Below are 25,283 nucleotides of genomic sequence, written 5' to 3'. Positions count from 1 at the left end.
TACTTACCGACCACTTTTGTATAGCTGAAATATAGCTGAGAGCGGCGTAGTGACAAATTCAAAATAATTAATGCTGCAATAATCCAGCTAAACGACAGCGAATGTATCGAATGAACTACGTGAACCAGAGAATGGTGCAGCGATCGGAATAGATAACACATTGACCGAGATGATTCCTGTAACCTGTATGAATTGCCGGGGTATTTGTTCCGGACTCGCTTAACCTCCTGTGACGTCAATATTTCAGCCTGACTGTGAGAAGTATTCTTACAATACCACGGACCTGGCTCTGGAAGGCCCAGTTGGTAGCGACATAACCACTCTGTGTCCCTCCGACTACCATCCCGTCTGCACCACCGACGGCAACTTCTCCAACGAATGCCAATATTGCATACACATCAACAGGATTTTGTCCAGTCCGAATTTCAATGGTACGGAGACGGTATAGATAATAATTAAATCAGGCTTGATCGACAGTCTACCTCAGAAACAAGTCAGGGTCACCTTTCACAAAGCACTTAGGTGATCGTTAGTCACTAAGGTAACCTTAGTGCAGTTAATGAATGGGAGTTAAGGTTAACATTAGTAAAGGTTGTCTCCAGAAAGGAGGCCCAGTTTAGTTTATTGTTGAACTGTTTGAGCGGCCTTCTAGAAGTTGTAGGCAATGTTATTCATTGTTCATTGTTTGATGACCAAATTGTGTTGATGACCTTTGGCCTCTCGATCCCACTCTCGCTCGCACGCACACATGCAATGTTCATTGTAGAATATTAGCACGATACGGAGCTTATTTTCCACAGCAACTCCTATTTGTGTTTATGGAAAGTACCCATTTGGGGATAAACTGGTGTTGCAAATCTGCGACCGAGTGAAAAAATTGATATGCGTAATAAAATTATTTATAAGTGACAAGTCCACTCCTACGTATTTCATAAATCCAATACTATTATACATATGTCCCTTATTAGACTCTTACTCAATCTATAGGTGTACTCAAAAAGTCTCAGAAGAAATGCATTGTCTTTTTCTTCCACAGCTGCTAACCACAAGATCATTCACAATGGACGCTGCCAGAGCTACTACCAAGGAAGTCCATTTGGTAAATGATCCAGCCAAACATGAACTCCCAACTTGAAATAAACCATTGATACATCAGAGATCTATTACATAAAAACAGAGAATAGCCACTTAAGATATTTCGTGCTTTGTAATAATTTTTCCAGTTCGGTCATATTCACATGCATTTGAACGACAAACAATGCTGCAGCCAGCACCATTCCTGCTCTAGGGTAGCCGTTTGTAAATAATCAAGTCTGGACCAGACAATATCTAATAGCTTTATATATATTAATACATACATCTTGACCACAGACCCTATCTCTAGAGGACGTTTTATTTCAGTCAACATATTCCTGTATAAGCCACAGTAACAACCAACAAGGCATGTACCAACACAAAACAAACAGGTTTCATATGACATAGTGGTTACAATGACATTCACTGCAACCAAAACCAACCATAGACAATGTCACACATCACACAGATACTACACAATTTGACATGTACACACTTAGGGATTCCCCAAGATTGTTTTCTCTCTGATTAATGTCTACAGCTTATGATTCCTTGTTTTATGATACAGGTACTCCAAATGGTAGCATAAATTTTCTGTAGGCCAAAGAGAACCTGTCTGAGTCAGGGGAAAGAAACTTTCAAGATTTTCCACAAGGCCACAGGACCAGTGAGAGGACAATAACTAGTGGACCTGTCTGTACTTCAATGGTTCACAGCAAACTTGTCATTTCATGGTGCTGATGAATTTTAACTAGCCAGGGACCACAGGACCAGCAAAATGTTTGCAAATCAATAAGTTCTGCATTCTACTTTAGATGTAATGGTCATGGAAATCTATGCATTATGAAAACATAAGCTTTTAGACTGAAAGTAAATAATCACTTCACTTGGGAGAGTGCATGCATGTGGCATATTTACCTATTAAGGCATTTCTTTGTAATAAAACACCACTTTTATCTCCATACAATTTCATAACAGCATGTTTATTTTCAAAGCAATTAAATGCACAACTGTCAGAAATATGTACAGAGTCCTTATTCTTATAAAGAGCAAAGGGTAATTTCACAATGTTAATAAACAGGACCGAGTAAGTGATCTTATCTTAAACCAGAGTCAGAAATGTCACACTATTATCACATTGGTCTTTAACCCTGGACTGGAACCCGTGTTTGATACACATAGCATGAGTGAGTGAGTGAGGTGGGTTTTACGCTGCTCTCAGCAATATTCCATCACAGCACAAGACACCAGAAGTGGGCTAACATATTGTACCCGAGAGGGGAATCAAACCCAGTCCATCTTCATGACAATTAAACAATTCAACTGCTACCACCCCTATCCATAAACATAGCATGAACATCATACAGGTGTGATGACACACAATCAGGTCAAGCACTGTATCCAATCTATTCCCAACTGGTTTACTTTTACAAAAGGTGTGAAGAAAGAAAGTCAATAGGAACAACCTCAAACATTTCGTTCTTACTAAAGTCACATAAACCATATACAGTGCTCTGAGTAAAAATAAAGTATGATTCTTCCACATATATATCTGAAATAAAAGTCTTTACAGGCTTCAAAATCAAGTACACACGTCATGGGGCTCAGCCTCAACCATGATAGTGAATATAGATTCAGAGGTCCCTGGATTCAACTACCACAGCAACAAGCAACAAGGAATCCCTATATTATTAGTGCTGCTTCTGAAAATCACCCTGTACACAACCCATCATTCGTCCTTTATCACACAGATCTCTCTTCATCTCTATGTACATGGTTAAGCTCAATCTTTATCCCCTAGCTTCTCCTCCAGTTTTCTCAGTTCACTATTGGCCATTTCATCAACTTCGTCTTCAACCTGAAAGCATACAGTAAATGACTGATTTTAGGTTTACATTGCTTTTAGCAACATTCCAGCAATATCATGACAAGGAACACCAGAACTGAGTTTACATATTGTACTCATGTGGGAACACTTTAACCACTGGGCTACCCCACCACCCAGGAAAACACAGAGTATGTGACAGAATGACATCCTACAATGATGTCCTTACACAATCTTTTCACACCACTTGGTTTCCTGAATTTTAAAGAAAAACCAAAGAGTCACTTGTGGAAATTCGTACAGAAACTTCTGGAAAGAATAAAGATTTAATTTACTCCAAAAATACATTAAGTTAGGACTTCATTCAAGGACTGCTTCTAACTTATGTTCAGGACAAAGTTTAGTTAGTAATCCATGAATGAACATGTCAACCTTGTCAACCTGTGATTTGAAATATATGTATTGTTACAGACATTTTTGGCACCACTGCTCCAAGTTACTTCTCCGATATTTAGCAATAATCAATGAGCAGTTAACTAACGACTATCAACCTCTTAATTCTATGCCAATTTATAGTAATTTATAGGCTGAAACATGCATGGTAATAAGGAAGGTGTAGTTGCAGATCCAACTACATGTATTTCCCTTCTCTGTCGACAGTTCATAATAAACCAAACTATGGTAACATTCGTGAAGGCGGAAACAGCTAGCTTTACAAACTATGTGCACAAACAACACATCAGTGGCCATCAGGTCAGGTGGTCTAGAGAGAACATGAAAGTTTGTACATCTTACACTAACAGTCTAAACATGATCAACTGACCTGCTCCACTGACTGTACTTCAGGGATGTAGAACTGCAGCATGTTCTGCACGCCATTCTTCAGGGTGACGACCGAACTGGGACAACTGGTACAGGAACCCTGCATCTTCAGCTTTACAACACCATCATCAAAACCCTGGAATGTATCAGTAACAACTGACATCATAAGTTTCTTCAGTCTTTTACATTCAGTCTTGTATGTTCAGTCTTTTACATTCAGTCTTGTATGTTCAGTCTTTCACATTCAGTCTTGTATGTTCAGTCTTTCACATTCAGTCTTGCTAGTTCAGTCTTTTACATTCAGTCTTGTATGTTCAGTCTTTCACATTCAGTCTTGCTAGTTCAGTCTTTTACATTCAGTCTTGTATGTTCAGTCTTTTACATTCAGTCTTGTATGTTCAGTCTTTTACATTCAGTCTTGTATGTTCAGTCTTTAACATTTAGTCTTGTATGTTCAGTCTTTTACATTCAGTCTTGCTAGTTCAGTCTTTTCCATTCAGTCTTGCATGTTCAGTCTTTTACATTCAGTCTTGCATGTTCAGTCTTTCACATTCAGTCTTGTATGTTCAGTCTTTTACATTCAGTCTTTTACATTCAGTTTTGTTAGTTCAGTCTTTTACATTCAGTCTTGTTAGTTCAGTCTTTTACATTCAGTCTTGTTTCAGTCTTATATGTGCAATCTTGTATATTCACATGATTCAGTTTTCTATGTCACACATCTATCATTGCAACACCTATACACATACTTGTGTTAATGTTAGAAATTATGCAGGAAAGCCATTCAACTTGAGTTAAAAGTCCAACATTTAGAATGTTCCAGATCGAAACACTACAGAAGTAAAGCTGAGGCACTCAGGTTTCTTCTTTACATGAAACTGTATCGTGACTAACACCCTGGTGTGTGAGTAAATGGCATTTTCATCATGACTGCCAAAGGTGAACAGTAGAACAAGACAAGAAAAATGGGTTTGCCATTAAGTTTTAGCAATATTTCAGCAAATATCAAAGATGGTTACACCAGAAATGGGCTTCACATATTGTACTATGTGAGGAATTGAACCCTGGTCTCCAATATGATAAGCCAATGTTTAAACCACTAGGCTACCCTCACGTCACAAACATGGAGTTCTTTACCACGATCACATCAATGTGTCTTTGCCGCATTTATCTATGTTGCTATTACTTAAACTTTGTAATTGTCAAACAACTAAACGTTTTCCAGGTTGAAGACGAAACTAATGAACCACATAACATGAACATACAGCAAAACTTACCATATAAACAATGTCTCCCCCATCCTCCTGAACTGTCGGCCTAATGCGAGTGTCCAGCAGCTCCTTGATCATCAACACTGTCTCATCATCATCAGGATGGGCTGCTACAAAAACAAACCTTTCATGTTTATTATACATGTACACACACAACATCCAGGTTAGAACTGGACTTCAGCAACCCATGTTCATTGTTAGATGCAACTAAAAGGATCAGGTGGTCAGGATCACTGAATTGGCTGACTCTTTTCATCCCAATAGCGTAGATCGATGCTCATGTTGTAGATCACTGGAATGTCTGGTTTAGACTTGATTATTTACAGATCACTGCTATATAGCTGGAACATAGCTGAGTGAGCGACATTAAAAACAACCAAACCATTTATTCTCACAGGAACACAGGGTACACAGACATGCAATCAATCACTAAAATAACTGAAAAGCTTGCATAAATCTTCTCCCAACTAAGGAAATGATCCTGTTATAATCAACATCTCGCAAAAACCCCTACCTCCTGTGGATGTTTTGATGATAGTACAGACAAAGCCAGCAAACCTGTAAGCAATGGTTCTTCACAGCTGACCATTTTGAATTACAATACAGACAGTCAGGGGCCAGATGCAGGATAAATTGAAATGTAAAAATATATTTTCACTAAAAGTAAATCTGTTACTCATTAAACGTCATGATAAATTTGATTGTTGTACGCATTTTTCATAGTGAAAACATTTGAGCAGCCTAATAATGAAATAACCTTGTACTGCACTGTCAACTGGGACAAAAACATAAAACATAGTCATGGCAAATACAATAGGCATGTCTACACAGCTTTCTTCACTGAAAAGAATCTGTGCACAACATGCAAGAAAATTTGGTACATCTTTCATTTTAATGATTACAAGACAAAGTGTATTCACACAAGAGGATTACACCTTTTTACTCAGAGTTATTTCTATGTCTAGTGATTCACAGCTGTCACACTGCAGTGCATTACATACAAGGACCTACTTGTATCAGAGGAGGGCTGTTCATCGGTAAGAACGGGAAGGTTGGAAGCAAAGAAGTCCATGATTGTGGCAAAGATGTCTGGCTTCAAAATACCCCACTCCACATCTTCATCAATCTACAACAGATGTTTCATTTTTCAACTTGAGAAGAAGCTGATAAAGCATTACATCTAAACAAGGATTACACTTCCATGGAATGTTGATAATCTATTTGAAAAAAGCAAATCAACACTGAAACTTAGAGGAAGCTCACTGGCTGAGTGGGCTAGATCAACGACTTTGTGTTCTGACAATTAGGTACCTCACCCTGGGAGAATGGGTCCAGATCCTGGATGGGACTCCAAATGTACAAGAATCTCTACTTTACTGACAGAATATAGTCATGAAGCTATGGTTATAATCATAACCTATGGAACAGTTCATTAACAAGACCACAAACCTAGCCAAATGTTCCTGTTGGACATTGTAGCATTATTCAGAAACTCAAGCTCAGCAAAAAGTGTTTTCTTCAAGCATGTCTAGTAACTATGTGCTTAGCCGATAATCATCTGTTCTTGATTATTTAGCTTAATGTTTAGGTAAGGAAAGGCTGAAAATGATGTAAACTGGAACACATTAGACAAAAGATATAAAACACTCAAAAGTTTGTTTCTTAATATGATATTCATGCATGCAATTTAGATCACGCAAATATCTTCATAATTATTGCATAACAACAGAGACACAGTTTTAACAAGAGAAAATATACATCAGATATACCAACTTTGCTGTAGCTTTAGAAACACATGTGAAACATGATATTATCATTTGTTTATTTTTAGTATCTTACCCTTGTTATTGTGATGAAATCTGTTCCGAAAAACACTGCCTTGATGCCCTCAATCCTGAATAGTTGCCTGGAAACAAAAGTAAGACGATCAAAATTGCCTGAATCACAAACATCTGATAATGCTACATGTGCTGAGCAGTACTATCCCAAATCAAATCCTTAAAGATCACATATACTCTAGGGGGTGCAAATGCAAAAATTCATTCATTGACATTGTTATAAATGAAACCCCGTCATTAAAACTGCTCATTTCACTCTTTAATTACCTTAAATCGACCTTTTTGGCAACAGTGCACAATTCTCAGCCGCAAACGAAATTTCAACCAATCAGAGCGGCACCTCTCAGTGACGTAATAGTGGGTATAGATGTGAGGGTCTATGTGGAATTCATCAACATTTCAGGGGGTAAACTATTTCGTTTACAGGTTTGTACAAACCTGAAATCGTGACAGCTGTTGTGAAAACTAAAAGCTATAATTTGTCACAATGTACTATCATTTAGTTTTGTTTCCTGCTTTGCCTAGTTTCCGAGTTACAACCCTTGTTTTCACAGACAATTCTGTCAAAATCACTTGGTGTCGGTAGGTTGTAATCCATGTTAGGTGGTATAAACCTACACATTATTTGTCATCATTCACTTGATGCTCGGTTAATGAATTTATAACAGGTATAAAGAGTGGTAACGCCACTTAGATTACCTGACAATGGTCCCCATTTGGCATTTCTTGTGTCTGGATCGCTCAAATGATTAACCAATAACACGCTGATTGATTAATTACTTTCATGCGGATTTAAATGGGGATTTCTCAAAAGGTAGTGTGTATGTACGTACACTTACTAATCTATATTGAATACACTCTGTCGTGTCTGTGTCTATGTAAAAACAACACCCTTCTTTCAAAGGATTAACCACCACTACAGTGATTGATTACTCATTATTGACTAACTAAATTACTTTTTTAAAAGAATGACGCACATTATGCAATTAGTTGCCAGGTGTGCTATCTTGGGTGACCAATGAGATTATACAGCAATGTGAAAAACCTGAAACAATACATCAAGATTTCATATATTAGACTGTTGAAAGACACATCACTTGGGAAATCTATAGATGTATTATATACCACTCGTTTTTGTGGATATTGATGGATACATTCCTCGAACAAGGTAGTAGCCTGACATTGCTCCTATAACTTTAATTTGTTTTAACTTTAATATTTGCATTTTGTTTTTGCAAGTTGTTCAACAGAATCATTTTTATTGTCATGTAGTGTAATGATACAGACAACATACACTAGGCCATTCTTGCAAATTATGATTCATATAGGCAAACTATAAACTGTCTAGATATTACATTCCTGTTATACATTCAAGGATAGCTTCTTTTCATTAAGTTTCCAAATGCATACAAGTATGATTATAAAGTAATTAGGATTATGAGACCATATTAGGATTATGAGGCCAAATATAAAGACATATATTGATAAGTGTCTACATACTGGTGAGTGAACGTTACAAACCAAGTAAATTTAGCAAGTGACGAAATTTATCATGCAGTATTTTCACTTCAACCCCAACCTCACTTATGTTATGTCACAGGTTGTGTCAAGCAAACTCCTTTTGGTCATGATTCAAATACATATTTAACTACTAGTAGAAAGTAGTTTTGATATTCTAACTTGATGAAAACAAACCATAATCTCATTAATTCAAATGGACTTTAGTCCGTGACTTCACGATTTTCGTAAATGGCGGCGCCCTGTCCGAGGAAAATTGCCATTTAAGTCACTGACTTACAAAATCAAAACTACTTTTCACTGGTAGTAAAGTATGTAGTTTATTGACGGATTAGGATTTTACATGACATTGCTTATAACATAAGAATTTCACTCATGGAAGTGAGGTGGGGGGCAATATAATTTTAATTACAATAATATTGTCACTTCGACCACAACCTTGCTTTCGAGGAAGAAAGCGTTATATTCATGCAAAATCCTTTTGGTCAGCAATGTATAGTAAGCAGTCTTGATTTCATAAACTCGATGAAACTTGAACTCCATTTTCTGTCCTGGAAGCGTGGTAGGAGGCGAACCATCCGATTTAGTATATACCAAAGGCTTCCACAACACTCGCTTTGCACACACAAACAACCAATTTAAGCACAAACTACGGAGTCCGGTGGAAATCTGTGCATAGTGACACCATCACCCGACTCCAAGGAGCAATTGACAGCAACACAACAATTCGGCATGTCTTTGGTGACGTCAAGAAATCAACAAAATGACAAGCTTCCTACACATTTGCTATACAACTAGCTGAAAATTGTTCCTTCTATGACGTCACTGTAGGGCTCTGGCGACAGAGTTACGTAACCTGTCTGCGGTTTCGTTTGCAGGCGAGAGAGAAGCAGACGGCTTTTTAGCAACTTTTAAGCGCTTGGTATTAATTAACCACAAGGTTTTTTTAAATAAAAATGGTGTTCCGTTTATGACTAACCAGAAGTCTTTCATATACAGTGGTAAAAAGAGTACGAAAAAATTGAGTTTATTCGTTCTTTAATGATCCTGAAAGGTACGTCTTTATATGAACAGTGGACATATTTCTGGTCAAACCCAAAATATGGAATGTGCATCATGTGTGTCAAGCTCTTTCATATTTGTTATCAATATCATTATTGTTGGGTTTTTTTACTGTTGCTGTTATCTATTTTGTGAATGTTGACGTTGTTGCTACTTTTTGTTATTTTGTAGCTATTACCTGTAAGTTTGGCTGTATTTGTTATTTTTTGTTGTTGCTGTTGTTGTTACCAGTGGTGGTATTACAATTAGTACTTGCATAACATCTCATTATTACACATGAGGTACTGAAGACTTGTTATACCCTAGAGAATTCCTACTGAGATCAACAATCAAGACATCTCACTTTGCTAGTGGGGAGCAGTAGGCTGACTGAGGATTAGGAAAGTCAAAAGTTCCAGACTCCAGCACTGTCACACCAGGTATAAACTTAAGGCTGTTAGGATTAGGTGTCTCTTGAGTCTGGATGAACATTGTCCGAGCTGAAAAATTTCAAACATATTATTAGCGTTCACAGAAACCAATAATTGAAATGATACCCTAAGCTTCCTTTCACTTATAGGATCATAATGATGTGTATATTGTTCTAAAATTAGATGCAAATCATGCTAAAATTACAGTTGTGGTGAAAGTGAGGATACATACATACCAGTAACTAATTTATGGGAAGACAATATTTACATGGCGTGTTGTGCTGTTTTTCTGATAAACACTTGTGGCAGTGACACGGAAAAACACACTACTCATACATGTATGGGGAAAACTATGTCCTGTTCTGTATTTGAAAATAATGGGAGACCTAGGGTACTTGGGATGCATGTCTTTACTGTCTAAATCTGGGGACATTTGAAATGTTTGACTTTTAACTCTAGGGAAATGGGCTCTTGATTATCATGCTTAAAGGTCACATGCAACGTAAAACACAACTTTGCAGATTCTGGTACATGCACTCACCAAAACAAAATCATAAAAATGCAATTCAGCCTATAAAGTTGAAAAAACGACAATGAAGCAAAAAGCCGGCAAAATCAGAGTTCAAAACTTTTATTAAATTTCCCCCAGCACTGGGGGAAAAAGTTGTTTCAACAGTTGTACTGTACTGCGCTGCGCCCATAAAGCATGCGCAGTGAATATGTTCGCGGAGCTTGAGACAGTATGCCCTGAGTATGAGGTCGTGAGCAGTAGTTTAATCTTGGTTGTGTACACAAACAATTACATAATCTACTCGATACATAAAAAAAACTTGTTGATGGTGGTAAGCAGTCTCTGTCACAGAGAAAGATCAATGTCTGGTTTATTGACACCTATATGTCTGCCTGTCTGTCTGCTAAAAACAACACGCTGTACACAGCTTCAATCATTGACCACGTGCAATTTGAACTTAACACCTATCGGACTATACAACATAAAACAAAATAATTTGATTTATGACTCGTGCACCCAAGTCCTGTCTCTGCCACATTATGTAATTAGGCAGATGTGATACTTGAACATGTGACATGGTTTTAGGTCTGTGGGTTGCTAACAAACTACAGTCATTTTTCTCGGATGACTGGATCTGACGGAAACTGGTGCAAACTCAGTTGTCAGTTTTTAAAAAAGTCATGCTTTGTACTTGGACGAATGACAGTTTCCAGCCACACAGTAGTTTACCATCTCTACTAAGATGAATTTTTATTGGATTGAACGCAAATTCAGAGAACATGTATTTATAAAACCCAACACCTCTGTATATACATTCTTCATGGACAACTGCTTTTAGTGCATATGATTTTGTTTGACAACAATATATAAATCCATACTGAAACGATCCATAAAGAATTTTACATTCTTGTGACTCGCTATACTTCTAAAATGCCCATCAAACAGACCATCTTTCTGAACATACAATGAGCCCTCAGCCTATCACCAAATGAACCAGCCAATCTGAAGCCATCGTTACACTTGAGTGCAGACCCACTATGACTGGGTTCGGTCTCCCAAGGACTTCGTTTCGGGGAAGTAAGCCCCAGTACAAAATATTGCACATTTGAATCGCAATTGTACGCTTATAATTTTGTTTATTTGTTTTTTTTACAAGCAGCAATTTATATTATATGTCATGAATAAGTGATAAATGTGTTTTAATTATGTTTGATTTTTTGGTTGCATGTGACCCTTAATTTCTTACATTAATACGTGAATGGGTGTTGCAATGACAAACATCTTGAGCCTGGTTTGTATTAGAAAAGGACTTCTGTATATATGTCTTCATATTTCTGGTCTGTATCATGAACAATATTTCTTACCTTGCTGTGTGCCCCACACAGGCCTGAGTCTGCTGAAGAGATTCGGACCTGTGTTGTGCTGGATGTGTTGAGAAAGACATCTTGCTTTCACAAGGCTCACAGAAACTCGTGAAGAGCTAAAATACAAAGTGCCTTAGACAAGTTAAGAAGAAAAATATTAAGATATCACCATGGTCACTATATTATCACTCCCCAGTAATCACAGAGGTATCTTTCCTTCTTATCATACTTATTACATGACGTAGAAGATAAATATACTGAGTTTGTAATTTAAGCATTTGAAAAAGCCAAATTGCACTTATCAATTTTTTTCTCATAAGAGAAAAATATTGGTCTTATATTTTAAAACCTTTAGCTTATGTAAGATGGATGTCTGGAGGATGCACATAGAACACTGGCTTGCAAATTAATGTTACCTCATGGATGAGCCTAATACTTTGAGGATCTGAATGTTTCAATCATATTTGAATTTGTCATCTTCAAAGATTCTATCAAAATTGAAAAAAAAAAAGGAAAATGAGGTGGTAATCTCTCTTCATTATATCATATGCAAATTCATGCAGCAAAATTAGTACCATGTAAGTGCCAAGACCTAATTAAGGCTGGAAAACTATAATGTCAAATGTAAGTGGACACATGTTAATGGCATTCAACATGTTCAAGTATGATTACTGTATCACGCTGCATGGGTGAAAATCTTAAAAGTTCAGCCAGCTAAACGTCGTGGCTGAATTGTCAGTTGGCAGTATTTTCCCGAGCATGCAGAACTGGTCATGCATTGTCATTACGACTCATAATCAATGTTACATACGTTTTCAACCTTAACCTCTTTGAGAGACACATATTAGATTTTGTTTAGACGATAGTCAAGTCATTACACGGCGGAATCCGTTGAACTACAACAGCGACTATTCATATTTAGGCCTTAGTCTTGAAACGAAAGGCGAGAGGTTACATTCATGGTATATTACATGTTGTCAGACCATGCAAACAGGCTTATTTCATTGGACTAATTACCTCAGAATTGACTTCTGCGCCTTCTGAAGCTGACGAAAAAGTCCTCTCGACGCCATTTTGAAGGACCGCGTTAACGGAAAATGTTAGGTAATATCGTATCAACAATAGATCTACATAGGATATACCAGACATAACACATGATATCGTAAGACATTGACCACATAAATAAGTAATATGTGAAGGAGATATTTTATTATTATGACCGAAATGGACAATAAATAACCGGAAGTTGTCCAATGATTTAGTGCGAATCTGCCCAGCTTCCCTAGAAACTACAGCTCTCACCCGTTCGTGTTTGATAGGTGCCTGTTTTAGGCTTGAAAAGTTTGTGAGTATTGTTTAAGAGGTTTGTATGAAGGTTTTGGATGTTTGTTGATCAAATGAAAAGACAGGCTTATTGGTTATAGTGGATACTTTTGTTGCTACATTTACTATATTTATCCTTCTAATAATGTCAGTGGTTTTAAGTGCAAATTATCAATATCTAATATGTTCCAATGTATCAACGTACAATGATGTCAGTGCCGTGACCTTATCATTGCCAAGTCCCATGACGACATTCAGACCGCACACCTTCTGAGCCAAAGAAGAACTGACAACTGTCCATATCTCCAAAGAAGTGGACCAGTCAACTTATTAACTAGTTCTGGATGTCAATTCCACACACTACTATATTCTCACCTGTCATTGGAACACATGTCCTGGACCATATAGCTGTATACTATATTCTTGCATTCTTGTTTGTGCAGTATTTCCTCAACAATGTTTATTCTTGTGGAATGCACTCTCTGTTGCATGTCTGCTACTGTGGTATCAGGAAAGAATGCTGAAGCAATATTTCACACACAAATCAAGACAAAAAGAAAAAGAACAGTGTTCAGAAGAAAGCTGAAATCACATATAGAGTTTGTGAATTCTGAGAATGCATGAGAGACAGATGTGAGAATATAATTAATAGCATTAGATAACTTCATTTTGCCATTACTGTAAATACCTACCAATTCCTCGAAAAGTTTTAATGAAATATACACCCATTACTCTAATCTTTTCAACATTGCTGCAAAAAACATTTAAAGTAAAGTTAAATAGTGCATCTTCAATATTCATTGATAAAGACACCTCCTTGACTTAACAGACATGCTTTAAAATCAAACTGACATGGTGTTTAATTGTGAACAACAAACAACCACAGCGTGCCTAGTATAAGTGGCATAAAACCATACTCATGCATCAGAACACTGTATCATCTCTTTGATCTGACAACATCATCTACAGCAGTGGTAACACTCATGACTTTCCGTCTGTTTGAGCCTTCAACTAATTAACTACCTTCAACTTTGATTCTCAGAGTGTTATTATTTATTTTCTTACTTATATTCCGGTGAAATGTTACTATTAATTTTTCAGGAAATGCCAGCCCATGCCAAAGTATTCATTAATTATGGCCCTTACGAGGCTAATGGAATAGTGGAGCACAGAGAGACTAGACTAGATGGCCTACGCAGTGAGTAGCCCATTCATTCACTAGAATTTCATTGTGTCACAAAATGTGTCATTTTCTTTCAGTGAATGTGTGAAAGTTGGGTATTACCCTATCAGATTTTTCCAGCATTATGACAACATGTCCTATTATGACCCACGACCACCTTATAATCAGAATCAGCCCAAGTATTGGGTACTGGGGTCTACTTTTTCCAAACTGCATTTTCACATCCAGCGTAAAATGTGAAACTTATGACTAATATAGCATGAACAGTGTCCGCGGTATGTTGGGTATGAGTGCAGAAATAAAAATATAAATATGTAGTCCAAATTTTATGCGCATGAACACGTGAAATGTTTGTTACAATCCTGAATCATTTATAAATTTATTGTTTTTTTTATGTGTTGCTGTTTAAGGTACTTTTTTTTAAAACAAGTAGATCAGAATCTATGCAAACAAAACATGCATGCAAAATATTGTCTCTGTGTTTCTTGCTTGAAAAGCACATTTTTTTGTGTTAACACGAATACTGACGAAAGTAAACTTCGCAGTCTTCAAGAAATATTGAGTCATGACTTTCCAGTACATAAAGTGAGGTTTCTAAGAATTAAATGTTTTTAGTTCTTGACACCATCCTAGATATGTTCCATCGTCAATATTTCAAATTCTAATTACAGTGGTTTGCAAATCATTTGTGTTCGATTATGAGAAAATATGATCAATTATCAATTATGATCAATTGCCTTTGGAGTTGGCCACTGGGACCACAGTCTGGCACAGTTAATCAGGCTAGTGATCCAGCGAGGTTGAGGTGTTGGGATTGAGCCCACCTGTTACCGAGTGTAAACATCTTGGAATCAGCTTTGTATGCAGACTCTTTCCATGTTGTCACAACCCCTAGTATAGAGTACACAACCCTGTGCACTTAAAAGAACCCACAAATCCATTGGTATACGACTATAAGGTGGCAACATGATTATGTGCAAGCACTGGTTGCGTAAATATGTGAGCTACATAAATTTCCCGTAATAATAATCTTCGATTATTTCAACTAATCAAAGCACCGCAACTGTCCACGTGATCATGACTCTAAAGTCATTCTCTAATTTAGTCTCTATATAGTACGCAGTGGCATCATCAACATAGTATATTACAGGACGTTTACATATATACTCTTCAAAAAAAAAGTTAGGGAACTGTACTTTCATTGTACGATTGTCGAAACTGGGAAATATATGGGATTGAATCAACATTGATACAATAATAATGGATGTTTTGAGAATGCATCACCACATGGATTTCATTCAAAGCAAAGCTGTTTGTTTGGTTATCCCCCTTGTTACGGAACTGGAGTATGACAGGAAAATGTCAGGTTTATAATTTTCAGTCAGTAGTGTGTGATTTGACTCTGAAAACCCTGACCATGCACAGATGCAAGAAAATTATCAGAAAAAATGGTCTGCAGTGATTTATTGACCTGCCTGAAAAACGTCAAGATTCATAAAGTCACCCCTTGCACATGTAGGAGACTCCCATGTTGTGCACATGCTTCCCATGCATTGTGTTTGCATGTGGTGATAACGTGAAATGATGCTGCATACACAAGATAAATATCATTGTAACGTTCCTCAATGGGTTTTCTTTCTGCCAGACTTCAAAGTTCAGGTCCCCTACTTTTTTTGGAAGAGTATATTATCTCCTAGGAGACTTACAATTAATTCTTTAGGGTCCACAGGACACCCACTTTTGAAAGTCAAGAAAAAAAGCTGGGTTAAAGCTACTTGATCAGTTTTCTACAGTCAACTCACGATTACGTTTACTCTATGTTTCAGCTGTATTGAGAAATGATGGACACAGCAGTCAACTCGTCAAGATAGATGACCGCAACACAGTTGAAGTGCATGTAAATGGAGAACTAGTTTACAAATGTGACATCCGAGATCTGGACCATGGTAAGTCTGCTCATCAAATCTCTGATGGAGGCCACAGCATTCATATTTCATATTCATAACACATTTTGCCAAAATGCTGCAATCATCAACAATATGAGCATCAATAAGTTAAATTGGGATATGATGTCTTGTCATCCGAGTCGATGTGCCCAACCACCTATAAGTCACCTTTTATGATAAAACAATTCGAAATTTAGCACACCACCAGCCCTTCACTAACTCCACAGTCCGTAGGACATGCAGTCTGTGTATATTATTAAATATGTATGTTATGAAATTTAATAAAACTGTAAATAATAATCAATATTATCTTACCTCACACATAAATGTCGCTTTTTGAATGGCTGGATGCTCTCCTATTATTTTTGCTTACAAGCGAGTAACATATCCTATGTACCCAACTGGGAATGTCAAATTCATTTGGTACTTCATGGTTCGTGGTATTAATTCTGTGTCTTAAGTAACATTGAATCACTTATGATGTATGGAAATTACTGATGTTTTGCGAATGCAAATCAATGAAGGGAAATTAAACTTTAAATGTCTTTTTCTTGTCATCATCAAAATCTAGAGATTTGTACCCATGCTTCAGACAATTCAGAACTGACATTGGGGTTTTTGGTGAGATAAATACGTAGTTCACTAGTGCCTCGGGATCCACTGATTGATGTACCCTCAATGTTTGTCTTTATTGCCTCAGCGTTCAAGGAACATTTCATTCCATCCCAAACTCCATGGGTATATTTATGGCTTACTGAAATACAGTGTGATTTCCATTCTTAATGTTTGATGATCTAGTGATCTAATTACAAGCAGAATATTTCTGTTCTGAGTTGCCTCCCCTTACCTGTCCAGGATACAGTGGACCAACCCGCTTATTCCTCTTTTGTGATCCCTGATTTGTTTACACATACCTTGTAAGGGGCCTTTGACATAGTGGTTATCATAGAAATTTCCATCCTTTTCAGTTTCCTTACATTAGAGGAAAGACTATGACAGTACAAAAAATATTGATAGCATTATTATTTTAATGTCCCTCATTCATGTAATGATGCCTCCTCTCTGTTTTGTATAGGTGGAGATGGTGGACTGGATGACCTCTGTAAGGAAGCACTAACAGCTGTCAGAAAGGCTTTCTAAGCCAGATGCAGCACAGGGTGGAGGCTGGAAGATGGAACAGCCAAATCAGAGGAGTCAGGGGTTGGGGTCAGGGTCAGGGGTGTATTGTAAACTGTTTTCACAGACAAGTGTCACTGTATCAAACTTTCATTCTCACTCACTTCCCACCTGTATATTGATCTTTGTTCTATATAATGGTGGCCTGTCAATACTTATAATAATACTGCAATCCCCCAGAAAAGTGAGATCTCTGGAAAAAATGATTAGTATTTTTAGTTCCTTAATATTCAGTTCTGGTGATCTGTGTCTTTATCAACACCAGGAAACACTTAATTATTTTCTCACTTTTTTTGTGATGTGATAAGAGTGTTTCCACTTCCACATTTGTGCAATATAAGTCAACTGCATGGAGATTAATCTTTATAGATGAAAAGTTACAGTAAACTCACCTTGATGAATTACTACTTCGATAAACCATGTCAAATTCAGTCACTTGGAATATTTGTGGTGAAACACTTTTTGTAGATTGAAGTTTTTGAATATTGAGCTACAGTTTTGTTTCAGCAGATAATTGAGTTTGATGATTCTCTTGTGTTTGGCAATTTTTGCTTATTTCTTTTCCTTACTTACATTTGTTTAGAAACATTTAATTATGTTTTTCTGTTCTGTAGTTGGATTAATTTAGCACATTGTTCAACATAATTTTCTGTTGTTTATAGTTTCTTGCTTTATGCCAATACTTTGCCACACTAAGCCAATGATAGACAAATGACTGGATAGTTTTATTATAAAAAGAAATTACTGTGCAACCATTCTTGTACTGTCACAATGTTTTATAAATAAAAACTTTATTGCTATGAACTCTTTTGTAAAATATATTGGTACTGTATATTGAACAGCAATAAAATATTTTTAACATTTTACAGGAGCTTCATGGACATTTTGTGAACAGTACACTGAGTGTATGTTGTTTAATGCCATATCACCATTATTGCAGATATACCTCCCACCATTTGTTGGTGGTACAAACAAGAGGCTAGATTTTCGAAGCTCTGTTAGCGCAAAGATAGTCGTAAGTGCCATGCTTTAACATTAACTTACGGCTATTTTAGTGCTAAGAGAGCTTCGAAAATCTAGGCCAAGGATTCCAGACCCGAATACAGCTTTTTCAGAAAGGGGTGGTCCACGCTCTGTAGAAGCTGAGAAGGAGTGAGCGCACACTTATTTTCACTCAACGTCAATGCTTATTTAATAAACATTCAGGACAAAAGAGGGGTGGGGGTGGGGGATGTACACTCTGCGCAGTCACAGTCACACACACACAGTTATACACACACATAGAGTCTCACATGCACACATACCAATCTGGATATGCGTATGTATTCACGTTTGGGGGCATGTTAGTAGGTGACAATTCTGTTTCAGTTCAGTCTCACAAATGTGTTGTATGCTGGATTTACACTGGCTCTTGACAAAGCCATAACAACAGTGTTGCTGGTTTCAACACCACATCATCCAGAGGGTTTACTCCCGTAGTGGATAGCAAAACCTTCTCTTTTAGTGTCCCATACAGTTTAATATACAGAAACTCCAGTCTTAGATAGCAAAACCTTCTCTTGTAGTGTCCCATACAGTTTAGTATACAGATACTCCAGTCTTCGACAGCAAAACCTACTCGTGTAGTGTCCCATACAGTTTAATATACAGATACTCCAGTCTTAGATAGCAAAACCTACTCTTGTAGTGTCCCATACAGTTTGATATACAGATACTCCAGTCTTAGATAGCAAAACCTTCTCTCGTAGTGTCCAATACAGTTTAGTATACAGATACTCCAGTCTTAGATTGTAAAACCTACTCTTGAAGTGTCCCATACAGTCTAGACAAAAAAGACACGCTTGTAACAAACTGCATTACATATGGGGTCATTTTGAGTTGTGGCCGTCGTTTTTGTACATCTTCAGGAATGGTCGGAAATCACTGTTACCGAAACATGAAGCATGTAGAACAATGGCGCGTTATTATTTTCTGAATGTCTTAATCTATGTTCCCCAGACATAGGGTATGTCTATGTCACCACGGACGCAAGCATTTCTCTTGAACATTTACAAAACGTGTGATTACATTACAAATTCCGGCAACCCACTGAAAATATCCCGCCTCGTTAACAGATACATATTCTTTCAAATCTCAAGTAACTGACGCATATTTCCTTTGCTATGTTTCTGTGCGTGCGTGCGTGCGTGCGTGCGTGCGTGCGTGCGTGCGTGCGTGCGTGCGTGCGTGCGTGCGTGCGTGCGTGCGTGCGTGCGTGCGTGCGTGCGTGCGTGCGTGCGTGCGTGCGTGCGTGCGTGCGTGCGTGCGTGCGTGCGTGCGTGCGTGCGTGCGTGCGTGCGTGCGTGTGTTGCTGACAGAATAACAGGACACTTGCCTTTCTTAACAAGAAAGAGCATTCATAGTTCTTTATTGCCACCACAAAATGTACGAACAACTCCAAAGCGAACGACACGTACTCAGTGTCTTATACCCTAGGGGCGTTACAAAATCGAACCTGCCTCATGTGCTGTTTCGGTGCATGACAATATCTTTCCTTAATAAATCCATAACCGGTATCATATGCATGTTATATAAGCTTTGGGCAAGACACTGTCACCACCTTACATAAAAAGTAATTCATTTAGTCGACCTTTAGGGCATGTACTTTCCACAGCGAGTACCATCGGCAACAAAAAGCTGTTGAATATATTTAAGGAGAGCCAAGCTAGAATAGTGTCGCATTTCAATGCTTGTTATATAAAAGGTAGATTTTTGGCGTGTGGACTGAATTTTGCATAGGCCAGAATAATTAAATGGATCCATTTATGTAAGAACTCGAACATTTAGCACGATCGAGGCCAATGCGCCGAACAGGGCTACCTTTCACAAAGCACTAAGGTGATGTAAGTCACTAAGGTTACATTAGTGCAGTGTTAAAGAGCGGGAGTTAAAGTTAACCTTAGTAAAGGTTCCCATGTGAAAGGAGTCCCAGATACAATATATAAATAGGTTTTATCAAAAGGGGTTGGTAATCAATATGTGTTAAGTCAAAATATTATTTCCCTGACAATTCATCTTCGGTGAACGATATTTGAGGATATTGTAACTATAATTATTAGACAGACATAGTTGTACCAATAATGAGTTTGACAACCTGTAAATGGTTGTGATTTCATTGTATATTTTATAATTATTATTCGTATGCATTATCACAGATTAGAGACTAACGTACAATCCACATGGAATGTCGCATCCCTGGACAAACCAGCACGACAGGCTTGGTCAATAATGTTTTTCGTCACCATGAGTATAATCTTTGAAAAGCTGATATCGGGATGTAGCGCTTCAGCCCCCTTTTGTATTAAGCTTCAAACCTATGTTCATAATTTTCATTTTCAAGCTTGCGACTGTGCAAAAAATTGCATTGAAATGCATTGACGATGGGTCATGAGATGAGACGTCTACCAGCCATGATCATATATTAAGCATTTTCCTTTGTGAAGACACATGTACTTGCTAAAATGCGTGGGAACCAGTCTTGTCGGTTTCAGCAACAGAGAATGCTGCGCCACTTTGTCCTTGCACAAATGTTTTGCTTGGTTTGGGTTTGGTTCAAACGTGGCCTGTTAGCATGAGAGGTATTTTACTTAATATGTGAAAAGTTCAGAATGTACAGTGCAACCTTCGTAGTTAGTGGTACTTGAAAGGCATTTAGGAGCTGGACGAACATGAATACATGACACGTTTTATGAATAAAAACTTATTTTTATTTTTTGTCGCGACGTTTCAGAGCATATTGTTCGCTTTCAGATTTTTTATACCCCCAAAGCCAGCCAAACAAAATAAGACAATATTAATTTAAACTTATAACTTATAATTATCCATTTTCGACTATCCACAATGAAACAAGTATGTGAGCTAGGCAAACAAATAGAGTGAGTGAGTTTAGTTTTACGCCATACTCAGCAATATACCAGCTATATGACGGCGGTCTGTAAATAGTCGAATGTGGACCAGACAACCTAGTGATCAACAGCATGAGCATCTATCTACGTAGTGGTGATACGATGACATATGAAAATGACATACCCGATCACGCTAGTCGGCTTTTACGACAAGCATTAGTTACACGTTGATTGATTCATCATTGTTATTTGGCACAGTGGATTAATCAAAAGTGTGTAATGCACTCTTCAAGTAAAGAAACGCATATGTGATTTTTAAATTTTTTTTTAGAAATTTGGACTCATGTAGCTATAACAAAGACAACACAAACATACTATTTCTGTTAAAACGTTATCTATGTGTGACTGTAAACAGCTTCAGTGCCAAAACGCGGCAGTTCCAAAAGCGTTTGAAGAATTTTTCGCCAAAATGTCCTTAAAAAAATGCACTCTCCTACCCAGAGTTCCATGCGGCGAGCCAGCATAGTATCTCTGCCACAGGCCAGAAAGATGTGACAATTCCTCACATCTTACACAGTCATTCAATATAATGTGCACATTTCATAACTGTTTTATTTTTTATGAGTCTACTCATCTAATTAAATATCGTTGTTAAACTGCTTCAGTTTCACTGAGAAATTATCCTAAAACGTGTAACACTATTCGATTTGAGCAGGGACCCTTTGTTAACATTGGTTGTACGCCCCCACGTGCTGTCATCGAAGCCTTATGGAGAAGAAACGATGTAGTCGGTTTGAAATATAAATATGTATTGTCATAAACCTTAAAGACGCAGTTGTAGAAGAATATTTACGTAACAGTGTAAAATAATATGCAAACCTCACCGAATCGTTTGCGTCAGGCTCAGCCTATTTACGAATATGCGCATTTGTTTACAAACAAGAGAAAAGTCCGATCACGTGATATGCAAATTAGAATGTGGCAGTGATGTTATGCTAAGTCACCGCTGCGCCGGAGTGTGGAAAAAATGCAAATCAACATGCACGTGGCTAGTATTCAGATAAAGAAAATCATCGTGCCACGAATGAGTGCCGCCAATCGAAACATCGCCATGGGCCGTCTTGAAGCTGGAGAGTCCCAGTCTGCAGTTGCCCGACATTTGAACGTTCATATCTAGTCTTTGGGATCGTTTCTTGCGGACCAGTTCCGCACGCCCAAGATCGCCCGAGAGCTACCACCCAAGCCAAGGACCGCTACATCCGAGTTGTTCACTTGCGTCATCATCTTGCCACAAACGTGGAAACTGCGCCACCCCTTCCTGGTTTGAGATGCATTTCCCACCAAACTTGTGAATGACTGAAACAAAAATCTTACTTTTTTATATTTAATATGACCTACGATGTTTAAAATTCTTTCATAACCTCTTTACCATGGCAACATTTGCTTTTATATAACTGTAAATGAGTTGGGTGAGAAAGCAATAAACAAGTCTCTCTCTCTCTCTCTCTCTCTCTCTCTCTCTCTCTCTCTCTCTCTCTCTCTCTCTCAAAAGCAAAAAGCGCAATACAAAAAGAACAGTCAATGAATGCTTCATTACAATCACTGACTCCTTGTGAAAAAAACATAATATATTTGAGTGAGTATAGATTTACATCGCTTTATCACTGGGACACCAACATTACCTCGATACAAGCGAGGGGTAGGGGAAGGGGAGAAAATCATACAATGGAAGCTCTCAAAAGCGACAGCCCTCCAATCAATCATATTGGCACTTTTGTTATTTGATCATGGATTTACACCACCTCTAATTCGTATTTTCTCTCTGAATAAGTTCAGCATTGCTACAGGCCTGTTTAGAAGCTCAAGGTAGCTTGCAGATGAATATTATTATGAATGGTTTATATATCGTACTGTATATCATTACATTCCATTACAATACTCCTGAAGTTTGTACTTTCAGTTCAATCTATCGTAAAAGTAATTGTAATTACTTTATAGTAATTCATGTATCAGTTTTGGCATCCTCCCTCACAGAGTTGACAGGCTCTGAACTGAACAGCAAGTGTTCGAACCGGCGTTAACCTAGCTCACACACTATCCTCTTTGAGATCCAGGTAAGCACACTGAAAACGTATCCTAGCAGACACCTTTAACTCCTATAAACATGAAACCGGTGATAAAACCGTCAAAATACCTCTAATGTTTTGTTAAACATCAGGAAGTCAGATTTAAGAGGGAGCGACATAGTCATGCCCTACGTCAAACGTCTATGCTGTATCTGTGGTACTGCGTTATAACTGTGCACGTTAGTGTGGTGTAGAAGCAGTAGAACCATCTCGAAGTATCACATAAAAATGATATAAATGTACAACATTCTGGACCACAGGACGTATGTATACGTTTCTACAGAAATGGAGAAATGCAAAGCTAAAGACGCCATCCCCTAGCCAGCTGACTGAAGACATTATCGGAAAAAAGATGTGAGTATATATTGCAGTATACTCCTCAGCATGTTCAGAGTTCTGGAACATCACCGAGATGTGACTGAATACATCGTGTGATTGTATCTTAACATGCTTTTCAGACCAAATATACAAACGAAAAGCTTCGTCTTCACAAAGAATTCACAGCTATACATAATGAACTAGCATACATGTATTTCCTGTTTTCGTGTCCTCACTGAAACAAACTTGAATTCGATAGGTATCCCGTAATTGCAATTCCGTACTGTTATGTATGGCAATGTCACCGTCTCAATGAAAGGAGGGCTTTAGGGCGTCGGTAGCCTTGTGGCTAAAGCCCTCGCTCGTCACGCCGAAGACGTAATGTTCTTGTGGAATATTGCTAAAAACGGCATAAACCTAAACTCGATCACTCACTCACTTGGCAGGAACTTCTCACGCCATTTCTTTCACTAACATTGATGAACATTAACAGTTTATTACACGTCCTCAACCCTTCACTTCAACTGATTGATATGATCAATTTATAATATTCCCTGATATAATATCGAATCAATGTAAACTCATCGGCAAAAGAAAGTGAACACTGTTGAATGTTTGGCAAAGTTGTTCAAGTTAATAAAATCCTTTGAGGTCGAAACACTAACTATCATGCGCCCAAACGCAACATGTTGGCTGTGTAGAAGCAGGCGTAAAATGCCAAAACGTGAATCTAGGAGATTTTGCAAAATGTTTGTCGAGAACTGATATAGAAAAGGCAGCATATCACCTGACAGAAAACCAACGAAATGATGCCACGCAAGAGAGGATCATAGGTATGAGGCGGATGGGCGCCAACAAGTGCCATATTGCAAGGCCTGGACTATACACGTGGTACCATCATCCGGCTGTAGGAGCGTTACAGACAGGCAACGATCAGTCTCACCACGTGTGACGACCCCACAGGAAGAACGCCATCTGTATACTCTTCATCTGCGCAACCGGCGGCAACGGCTCTACAGTATGTCATCAGTAGAAACTGACTGCGAGTGCGTTTAACAGACGAAAGTCAACCCACCGCGTTCCATAATGATGGCCAGGTACGGGTATACCGTCGCAGGGGAGAAAGACTAGCGCCGAACTGCGTCCTAGAAGTGCGCCCTTTTGGAGGAGGAGGTGTGATGGTGTGGCAGAAATTGTGGGAATCAACATACACGATTGGTCTCAATACGTGGAAACTTGAACGCTCGGAGATACAACAGTGACATTCTTCAAGCCGTGGCAAAACCATTTCTTCGCCAGCAACGACAGGGAACACTTTTGCAGCACGACAATGCCAGGCCAAACAGTGTGAATCACCAGATGAGAAGACGACCACTACCCCCAGCGACCGACAAGAACTTGCAGACGCTCTCAGGAACGAGTTGAATAGGATTCCGAATGACATCATTCATCGGCTGACGACTTCGGTGAGGCGGCGAATCTCGGCGTCTGTTGCTGCTGGAAGTGGTCACACTCGTTACTAAGGTTGTGTATGCGTGACCAGAGACTTGAAATGACTGAGACATTCCATGACTGTATCTTGTTGTATCTGTGGACTGTGCTATTCCTACCCTCTGTACATTACATGACAGGTGC

The 25,283-nt window shown here is 38.2% G+C and overlaps 2 protein-coding genes across 2 annotated transcripts; one reads left to right on the top strand and one right to left on the bottom strand.

The window, feature by feature from the left end:
• Window positions 1-1,375: 1,375 nt before the first annotated feature.
• LOC137284688 (NFU1 iron-sulfur cluster scaffold homolog, mitochondrial-like) lies at window positions 1,376-12,801 on the bottom strand. The gene is made up of 8 exons (XM_067816601.1): window positions 12,710-12,801; window positions 11,693-11,808; window positions 9,751-9,886; window positions 6,829-6,895; window positions 6,001-6,115; window positions 4,996-5,099; window positions 3,723-3,857; window positions 1,376-2,932 (listed from the first exon to the last, which is right to left on the bottom strand). Exons 1-8 carry the CDS (start codon window positions 12,763-12,765, stop codon window positions 2,858-2,860), a joined length of 804 nt encoding a protein of 267 aa, XP_067672702.1. The 5' UTR covers window positions 12,766-12,801; the 3' UTR covers window positions 1,376-2,857.
• Window positions 12,802-12,950: 149 nt separating this feature from the next.
• On the top strand, window positions 12,951-18,186 carry LOC137284112 (UPF0728 protein-like). The gene is made up of 4 exons (XM_067815793.1): window positions 12,951-13,037; window positions 14,117-14,213; window positions 16,025-16,144; window positions 17,220-18,186. Exons 2-4 carry the CDS (start codon window positions 14,120-14,122, stop codon window positions 17,282-17,284), a joined length of 279 nt encoding a protein of 92 aa, XP_067671894.1. The 5' UTR covers window positions 12,951-13,037; window positions 14,117-14,119; the 3' UTR covers window positions 17,285-18,186.
• The last annotated feature ends 7,097 nt before the right edge of the window (window positions 18,187-25,283 follow it).

This window comes from Haliotis asinina, chromosome 5, assembly GCF_037392515.1.
Source record: "Haliotis asinina isolate JCU_RB_2024 chromosome 5, JCU_Hal_asi_v2, whole genome shotgun sequence".
In the NCBI taxonomy this organism is placed as follows: Eukaryota; Metazoa; Mollusca; class Gastropoda; order Lepetellida; family Haliotidae; genus Haliotis; species Haliotis asinina.
The sequence above is the reverse complement of the archived record's forward strand: the minus strand, read 5'-3'. Positions and strand labels throughout refer to the sequence as shown.

Bases quoted from the DNA above. Each gene is read 5' to 3' on its own strand.
- LOC137284112 (XM_067815793.1), top strand. From the start codon at position 14,120: ATGCCAGCCCATGCCAAAGTATTCATTAATTATGGCCCTTACGAGGCT. The intron at 14,214-16,024 runs GTGAGTAGCCCA...TCTATGTTTCAG, and splicing joins TAGACTAGATGGCCTACGCA to CTGTATTGAGAAATGATGGA. The intron at 16,145-17,219 runs GTAAGTCTGCTC...TGTTTTGTATAG, and splicing joins CATCCGAGATCTGGACCATG to GTGGAGATGGTGGACTGGAT.
- LOC137284688 (XM_067816601.1), bottom strand. From the start codon at position 12,765: ATGGCGTCGAGAGGACTTTTTCGTCAGCTTCAGAAGGCGCAGAAGTCA. The intron at 6,896-9,750 runs GTGAGATGTCTT...TTTTGTTTCCAG, and splicing joins TACTGCTCCCCACTAGCAAA to GCAACTATTCAGGATTGAGG. The intron at 3,858-4,995 runs GTAAGTTTTGCT...GATACATTCCAG, and splicing joins GGGGAGACATTGTTTATATG to GGTTTTGATGATGGTGTTGT.